At 45.0% G+C, this 9,777-nt stretch overlaps 1 protein-coding gene across 1 annotated transcript in view; it reads right to left on the bottom strand.

Annotated features, from left to right (window-relative positions):
- AKR1D1 (aldo-keto reductase family 1 member D1) overlaps nt 1-9,544 on the bottom strand; it is a 63,713-nt gene extending 54,169 nt beyond the window's left edge. Inside the window, exon 1 of the mRNA XM_054989249.1 lies at nt 9,293-9,544. Within this exon, the coding sequence (XP_054845224.1) occupies nt 9,293-9,385 (93 nt within the window). The 5' untranslated portion in view covers nt 9,386-9,544. The remainder of the gene's footprint in view (nt 1-9,292) is intronic.
- Nucleotides 9,545-9,777: the final 233 nt, after the last annotated feature.

Below are 9,777 nucleotides of genomic sequence, written 5' to 3' on the forward strand. Positions count from 1 at the left end.
TGAACTGCTAGTAACCTTCAGCAGCCTGTCTTGCCTCTCCCCCCACACTTTAGGCAGTCTGGCCACCATTTTAAAAATGCCATATGTTTGGTTAAAATGTGTCACATGCAATTCCATGGGACTGTTGCTGCTCAAGATTGTGTACATCTGGACATATCCCTAAGCGACTGTTCACATTCTCCCCGAAGTACTAGAATGGGCCTCTTTCAGGACTCATGTTGCAAAGTCACATTCCAGTTCAGACAATTTGCTCTTTCCCCCCTCCCCTCCTGAAAAGGCTGCCTGCTTTTAACATCTTAGCTCGTTCATAATATTAGAATTTCAACCAGCAAAATTTTGGATCTCCTCCCTGGAATCTAAACAATCTCCATTCCTTACCCAAATACCAATTTTGCTAAATTCATACACTTGGAAACCAAAGCATTAAGGTTTCTGTTCGACCCCTGAATGGTAAAGATAATATCCGTTATTTTTTCCAATTTTTTTCACCTAAGCACCATAATACAAGAGAAAATCTTCAGATGCCTCAAACAGTAACTCATACAAGCCAATGATGCTGCCAACCCTGTTTTGGCAAGGCTCCTATGCCTTTAATAGCTGCTTGATATGAAAACTTTCCGCATCACTGACCTGCCAGCCAGGAAAATGCCATTGGCTAACTTTCTGCACAATTATGTAATTTTGAGAAATTCTACTTTCATAAATGAGATTTCAAAGCAAGATGAAGGTTTAAGAGTACCACAAAATAAGCTTTAAAATGAATCAAGCATGTTAAACCAAATTAAATTTGAGTGACACACCTCAGAGTCCTGGTAATTGAGAGGCTCTCATGAAAATGAGTAGAGGTTTTCTTCAATAGCAAAGAGTTTATTTAGGTTGCTACTTATCCACAGATGGAACTTTGACAGGCAGGAATCCAACTGATGCAGTTCTTCCACAAAGTGATTAAAACAGCTGTATACATGGAAAATCTGTCTGTTGTGCTGCTATTAAAAGCACAAATTTTACTTTGGGGAGTGGGAAATGATAGTCTAATTTCAATTGGAGAGATGAGTTAAATTTTAAGAAAGTATTTCCCAATACAAGCCCTTTTCGCTGATTTAAAGTGGGTTTATATCTGATGAAGAATTTCCATTATTGCTTTTTAAGAGGTGGATAGGTAAACATCTGTCAAGAACTATTTGTGTATAAGCCCCTTCTCAGTTTAAGGGGCTGGTTTAGACTATACAAAGATTCTCAGGTTCCAGACACTGAATCCTATTTTTCTTGTTCATACACGAAGAAGTGGCTTAAACTTTCCATTTACTACCCCTGCATGACATTTCCAGTATAAATACCAGGGCTTTTTTTCAGCTGGAACGCAGTGGAATGGAGTTCCAGCACCTCTTGAAAATGGTCACATGGCCGTTTTCATGGCCATTCACATGGCCGTTCACATGGCCGCACTGCTGGAGTGGTGTGGAGGGCAATCTAAACTCCCCTCTGTCTGGAGATCAGGGGGCAGGGCCACCGGCCATGTGATCATTTTCGCCAAGAGTGATTTAAACTTTAAAAAACTCCCCCCTTGTCCCAGCTGACCCAAAGTGACATCATTGTGTGGTCCTGGGAGCATGCGCACACTTTGCACATGCGCATGTGGTACCAGGGGCACCACCTCCTGCCAGGAGCTGCCCCCTGTTCTGGCAACCCACTGAGTTCCACCACCTCTTCTCCCAGAAAAAAAAGCCCTGATGAATACAATATGAGAAATTCTTCCTTCCACCACCCTGAACCTCAGGTTCGTATCTCCCTCTCTTCCTGTTAATGAAGCTCAGCAGATAAAAGTACTATTCCTTACGGGGGAAATGCTTCCCTAAACCTCTTCCCACATAGGAACTGATCTCTGCTGGTCAGTATCTGGGCTGGTCAGAACCCTCTTTTTAAAAACTGCAGTGCTCAAGGCCTCTTTCAGTTGGGTTATTCTTTGGCCACCTCTCTGGCAAACTTGAGATGGCTTACAACATCCTAAAAACACTTTAAATGATAAAACAATGAATAGCAATTTAAGATAAACAGTAGTGATAAATCATAAAATAAGCACAAAATAGCACAAAATAGAAATCGCACCCAACAATGCAGCAACAGAAGTAGCAGCAGCAGCAGCAACCCCCCCCCCCCCACAAACCAATAAAAACCAAGGCATAATCAAATTATACATAGAAAGAGACAAACCAAATAACACTAAAATCAACAACAAGGCAATAAAAACAGGCAGTAGAAATGATAGGGAGCAAAGACCTCAAGTTAAATCCCAAGCAAATTGAACCTTGAAACACATCAGAGCATGCGCCTGACAAGCTTCCAGGGGAAGAGCATTTCAGTGCTAGAAAAGTTCTCTCTAGTTGCCAACCACTTCACTTCTGAAATGAAGATGGGCATGATGAGGTATGAGTGGACATGATGGTATGAGTGGAGGCTTCACTGAACTTAGTAACAGTTTCTTTCAAGTAACAGCCATTCATAATGCAGTGAAGAAGCATCTTTTGCCATGCCTAATGTGTTTTTTTTTGTTCTGTTAAAGGCATTGGAAGAGGTCTAGGAGAAACTGCCCTCCATAAAAGGGGATATACAGGGGTGCCAGTGGCAGTCCTGACAGAGGTTCTGTGGCAGAGAAGTCAGCGAATGCAGTCTTTGTTGGCACGGCTATAAGCAAGAGGAAAATCCATACTCATTGACGTAAAAAAATTATATAGCTGCCATAGCATCATCATTGGTCTATCTAATATACATCTTACAAGGAGCGATGCTTGTTTCAACCATCCACCCTGGAATGCCATCTTGGCTCACAGATGGTGCAATCCCGTTTAATCAGCCAGAGCACAGAGAGATAAACTCTCAATAGGACACCCTTCACTTGGAGGTCTGTCCAAGACTAAATATTTTAATATCTTCTTGCTTGGGATGGTGTTTAACAGCCAAGGGTTAAAGTGGCATGCGATCATTTTCATGACACAGTAACCCAACATTCTTCTATTACATTTTTTTCTTAAACTGATCTACCCAGAGAAAGGGCAACAGAGGAACTAAACCAAAATCAAACATCCGTCTGCTGTGCTGAAGCCCAACAGGTCCCCCTCTTTGCCATTGATGGAGGGATCTGATACTGCCATTTCTTGGCTTGGTGGTGCAGTGGTTGAAAGGGGCCAAATCAGAGTTGGCCACTTTGCATTCTTCTTAGTGAAACTTTATAGTAAGAAAGTCTTGTGGTACCTCAGATACAAGAATGACAGATTTATAAGATTTTGTTCACTGGGCTCACTTGCCTCCAATGATTTGGACTGTAGTCCATGAAGACGTGTACCACAATAAGTCTGCCACAAGATGCCTTTTTGTTTTCCGTTAACAGACCAATGCAACCACCTCTCTAGAATAAACGGAAGTTGGCTCTCTTTCTTGTTCAGCTTCCAAGGTATTCATTCAAGTGGATTTTTCTTTGATCATTTAGCCAGAAGTGTGTCCTGGCAAATGCTCCAGTACACTTACATTGTTACTGCTAGTCTATCTGCTGAAAGGGATTTGGATCAAAACAGAAGAGAGTGAGTATTTTAAAATCATCTATCACAATTATGTCCCCTGTTTCCTCCAAGGAATTCAGGTTGGCAGACATAGTTCTCCTTTTCCCTGTTTTATGTTCACAATAACTCTGCAAGATACATTAGGCTGAAAGCACATGACTGGCCAAAGGTCACCCAGCAAGCTTTATCGTGGAGTGGGGATTTGAACCTGGGTCTCCCAGACCCTAATCCAACCAACAGATCTTTAACAGGATACATAAACAAGGAAGTCCAGTTCAAAGGGTGGCTCATTCATTCTCCACCCATGTATTTATTGACTTCATTTTTACCCCACTTTTCTACCCAATGGGACCCAAAACACCTGACATCATTCTCTCCTGCTCTGTTTTACTTGCACAACAACCCTGAGAAGGAGGTTTGGCTGAGTGTTTGTGACTGGCCCAAGGTCACTGTTGGGCTTCTAGATCCTAATCCAGTACCGTAACCACTGCAGCATACTGGCTCTCACCACGCATATTCTTGCAGTACTAGGTATACTTCCATGCACGTCTGACTGTAAGGCTTGGTATTATGTACACCAAATGAGATGATTACAGCTTCCCACTACAGCTGAGAGAAGAACCACATCTTTCAGAATACTCTCACTTCTTGCAAACAGAAGACCAACAAACACAGAAGGCACAGGATTGGTCCAGACCTTCTCTCTAGAGCATTTGTTGTGTGCTTGCAGGTGAGGGGGGCGGTCTTTAAACCTCCCTACCTGCAACCCAAAGCGACACAGTGCATTCTTCCATCTCTGCTGCATACATAGACCTAGCAGCAACAGAAAAATACGGAGAAGAAATCACCACCAGTCATCTAACGGTAATGTACAAAAATATATATTCAATCTAATGTGTCTCATGAAATATGTCCAGATTAACATACAAAAATTCAAATGTATTAAGCAGCAAAATACATAACACTTCCATCCAATATATATATATAAATATACAAAGTATCCAACAGTGAAGGTGCACGCAGGCATCCACAAATTAAGCAATGTAAAGGTGCAACGATACAAAGGTGCACATAGGCACTCAAAGGAAGTCCAAGAACGTAGGCATCCACAAATTAAGCAATGTAAAGGTGCACACAGGCACTCAAAATACTCAACTCAAGTGCACGCAGGCACTGTAACACCAGTATGAGGGTGCACGCAGGCACTCCAAATGGAATCTAGGTGCTCAGGAGCAAATGCTAGAGCAACTCCAACCCAAGGCGGTGAAAACGTCCACAAAAATCAGATATGAGGCTGTGTGGTAGCTGTAGGAGAAATTATCCAAAGCCACGTCTGCCACGCCTACGGGATTTGCCAGCATAAGTTAAATATACCCGTTTCATGGGGAAACCACTTCTTCATAGGCATTCAATTCTCATATCTGTTTAAAGATGACACAAAATATACCAATAATATTTATATAGTATAACAGACTGTATAAATATTATAAATATTATTGGTATATTTAGTGTCATCTTTCTGGACGTTTTCACCGCCTTGGGTTGGAGTAGCATTTGCTCCTGAGCACCTAGATTCCATTTGGAGTGCCTGCGTGCACCCTCATACTGGTGTTACAGTGCCTGCGTGCACTTGAGTTGAGTATTTTGAGTGCCTGTGTGCACCTTTACATTGCTTAATTTGTGGATGCCTACGTTCTTGGACTTCCTTTGAGTGCCTATGTGCACCTTCATATTGTTGCACCTTTACATTGCTTAATTTGTGGATGCCTGCGTACACCTTCACTGTTGGATACTTTGTATATTTATATATATTTTTGGATGGAAGTGTTATGTATTTTGCTGCTTAATACATTTGAATTTTTGTATGTTAATCTGGACATATTTCATGAGACACATTAGATTGAATATATATATTTGTACATTACCATTAGATGACTGGTGGTGATTTCTTCTCCGTATTTTTCTGTTGCTGCTAGTTCACTCTACCGGAGAAAGCCCCCCCCCCACTTCCCTTCTGGCATACATAGACCTGGCATTAGGGCCAAAACAGACATGCCAAGTGGATATTGACATGTATTTATTACACCTACCTGTTGACATGTAAAGCAGGGGCTGGGGACCTTAGATATGGAAGATGAAGCGTATGGGAGCCTAGTCCAAGAACTCTAACCAGTATACCACACTGGCATTCTGACCTATGTTTAAAATGAAAAGTACATCCAGGGAGGGAGGAGGCAGGGTTTTGTTCCCCTCCTCTCCTTTATCCTCATTTTCTGTATTAAAAGACAACTAACCCCACTCATTGCTCTATGTGTGAACAGGTGTACACTCAAAAGGTACATGAATCGTCTGTCTCATTAGCTTGACCCAAACATGGCTTAGAGTGGATTGGAAGCATCAGGTATGCTGCAATGGATTATAAATCAGCAAAAGGGGATAAAGCATGCAAGCAGGTGACACACTGAAGGGCACACAGATGCTTGGAACTCTTCCAGTGGTTGGTTCTGGCATTCGGAGATCCCAGGAGCCCTGGGAATCGGGGTATTGGAATCCCATCTTTTGTTGCAGGAACATTCCTTTGAAAGCATCTGCGCCAGCTGTACGTTTGGCCAAGCACAATTTATCCACCTTTTATATTTGCTCAGGGCAGCAGGACTGATGGGTGAAGCAAATCTTCTGACCCAACAGTCTCTTGCCTGCCGTATGTATCCCTGTAGAAGTCTCAGCCTTGAGGCCAAGTTCACATGAGGCCGTCCAAGAGCCTTACGGTCTTCTCCTGCTCTTGGTACCCGTGTGTGATAAAAGCACAAAGGCAACCCTAAGCTCTCGTATCCGGGGGTCTGAATTGATCCAATGCCTGTGCAAGAAGGTTGATTTATAATCACGTTTCAGCTTCTCTGCACTTTACAACTCTGTGACTGCAGTCCAGATTTCGAGGAACACTAGCTAAACCACAGACGCTGATGATACGGAAACAGCCGAGTTGCTTCTCAGATTCCTTCCCAGTTTCACATCTTATAACTAAAATCAATAGCAGGCTGGCTGCCAGCCAGAGAATGGGGTCCATATGGATGCCTTTTCTGATTATTGAAGCGGGGGGTGGGGGTAAGGTATATGTGCAGCTGCTGCTCAAGAAGCTTTTCGTTGTTGTAGCAGGCAAGTCACAATTGTCCGGCTCTCGAATTGTGTTTGGCTGAAAGGGAAATAGTCTGATTTCTTTCCTGCTACTTAAGATGCTAGCAGTTTCAAGAAGCCGGTGCACTTTAATCTGTGGCAGAGTGTGTGATGGGCACATCTTGCCGTGCTCAAGAAGTCATGATAAGTCAGGTTGCCTTTAGCAGCAGCCTAGTGCACCTAACATTATCAAGTGTTATTATTTCTAGCCATAGAGATCAAGTGATGAGAGAAGTTTCATCCGTCCATGCTGTTAAGGGCATAGGAGCAAGATGGGGGTGCGGGTGGCAGCGGCAACTCATTCCCTTCTTTAAAAAAGGGGAGTTCATAACCTCCAGGAACAAAGGCATACATTTCCCTCCTTTAGACAAACAGAAAGGCAATCCCTCCACCCTGCTACCAGACCACCTCCATCCATTCACTTTGTTTTGGCAGGAGGTCAAGCCAAGAAGCAAAGCACTTTGTTTGTTCTCGGAGAACAAATAAAATCTGCAACCTGGAAGAGACATAACACTGATTCGCATGTCTCCAAGAGCATCCTCACAAGCGAACAGAGAAACTGGTTCATGCATGATTGTCTGTCACTTGGTGACAAGGTGAGTGACTTGCTCACCATCACCGATCAAACATCCCAAACGGAATCGTCTCATTGTTGCCTTGGCTGTGCTATTGTTCACTGGTGCAACATTTAGCTGCCCATCACAACCTGTGCCAAGTAATCCGTCAGAAATTAATTACCCTTGTACCTACGAGAGCTGCCATGTCATCTGTGGTCCCCGAAAGCTGCAAGACTAGGATGCTAGAGCAGAACTACAAGTGACAAAGAGACCACAGATCTCTGTCAGATGCATCTGGCAAGGAGAGCTGTGGTTATTGAAGGCTCATACTGCATTGGAATTGGATGGTCTAGCTGTTTGGCTGCTACAAACTAACAGGGCAAACTCCTTTGAAGCCAACTGATCCACACACCAAAAGGAGATGTTTACATATACTAGCAAAGGAATGTTTTGGTTTCCCCCCCTAATTGCCTCTTCTCTCTCCTCCCCTTCTTTCCCTCCTCTTCTGTATTTGACCAGTCTCTGTATCATGCATCTGACGAAGAGAACTTGATTCTCGAAAGCTTATGCTACAATAAAATTGGTTAGTCTTAAAGGTGCTACTGGACTCTTTTTGATATGGCAATACATAAGGAGCAGCCAGGAGTGATTCTCCCTTGTAATTAGTTCAAGAGAGATTCTGAAACCGAAGGCACACGCACAGCTGGTTCTGGGGCACATGCTTGTTCGGAAGCAAGTCCCCTTCTTTCCAATGGGACTTACTTCCAAGGAATGCTGTTGTAGGGAGCTTAGTCATGACATGGCAACAGTTCCCAAGGCAGAGACACAACTAACATCTTGTGGACATGTTTCCAAAGGCATAACGGGTGGCAATCGGGAGCTCTTCTGGGCAAGACGCCAATAATAATTGGTGGAGGAAGTTCTCCATGTATTCGCTACTGCAATCTGAAGATCTACACCACTACAGTCAGAAGAGGTGGGTTATGTGCCGTCAAGCTGCCTCAGACCTATGGCGACCCTATGAATGAAAGATTTCCACCACGCCCTATTGTTAACAGACTTGCTCAGGTACAAGAGCAAAATGTTAAACCTGCAATCTCCTTTCCAGCTTCGCTCTCAACACTATGGGTAGAAAGTCATCCATCTGTACAAAGATCAAGATGGGTAGCCGTGTTAGACTGTCTGTAGCAGTAGAAAAGAGCAAGCGTTCAATAGCACCTATAAGACTAACAAAATGTGTGGTCGGGTATGCGCGAAATCTGAAGAAGTGAGCTGTGACTCACGAACGCACATACCCTACCACACATTTAGTCAGTCTTATAGGTGCTACTGGACGCTTGCTCTTTTCATCCATACAAAGTTGATGGTGCCTTGATTTCCACAAGAGAGAGCTATGCGTGTACTTTGGCTAGCCAAGGCCCACCTTAACACTCCTGAATACACTCGCAGCCCCCTCTACCTGCTGGGCTCCCTATAATCTTGTGGCAGGACCAGGATGCAGCCACTTTGCTGAAACTGAAGCAACCTCTGCCTCTGATCAGGGTCTGAACGAATCCCTCATCCTCTGTCTCGAGCTTTATAAAGGGAAGAAAGGTAAGGAGCAAATAAAACAATGACGCACAAATGGGAAAGGAATCCCGTTGAACTCAGAAGGATTACTTTATGCAACGTGCATGATCATCAGGCGGGGAAAACGCACACGCTTCAGCTTGGATTGCATTGATTCCTGCCCAGTGAGCTTCGGTCAAAGGCCACAGAGACTGAGCAGGCTGATCAGATTTTACTTTCACAAAGTACATTCCAACCCACATTTAAAACCCCCCATTCAGGCTTGTGGGGCTCTCCTTCTGCGTAAGCACGCCCAGGATCGCTTTGCAGACAAGGAACCCCCAGTCCAGACCTGCTTCCATTCGAGGGCGGTGGAGGGGAATGCGCTGATTCCAAGCAGGAAAATCCCACCAGTGGGTTGAGTGAGGGTCATGCCCCAGAGGAGCCCCGGGCGGTTACCTTTTTGGGATCAGCATAGGTGCCAAGCCCGATGAGAGGGATACTGTTCCCATCGTTCAGCCGCACGCGGTGCTGCTCCGCGGTGAGATTCATCAGGATGCGTGCGGCAGCCCTTCCGATGCCCGAGGAGCCTCCGAGAGCGAGAGCGAGGAGAGTCGGTCTTTTGTGTGAGCAAACGTGCGCCGAGCGGCAGCCTCTCCTCCCGGTAGAGGGCGCGAGAGAGCAAGGACGGGCCGGCCACCAGCTGCCTCTCTCCGCCGGCTGCGGGCCCGCGAGCGGCTCGCCATCTATTTAAGTGCCCGCCGCGGCAAAGGCTTTGGAGATTCGTCACTGGAATGATTGACAGCCGCCCCGCCACCCGCCTCGGGCTCAGGCCTGAATTGCCCCAGAGAGGCGGGCTGCTCGCCTCAGGAGGAGCACAAAGCCCTGTCCTGCCCTGCCCTGCCCTGGACGGCAAAACTGAGGTCGACGGCAGATCTTTTTGC

This window comes from Eublepharis macularius, chromosome 9, assembly GCF_028583425.1.
Source record: "Eublepharis macularius isolate TG4126 chromosome 9, MPM_Emac_v1.0, whole genome shotgun sequence".
NCBI classification, from domain to species: Eukaryota; Metazoa; Chordata; class Lepidosauria; order Squamata; family Eublepharidae; genus Eublepharis; species Eublepharis macularius.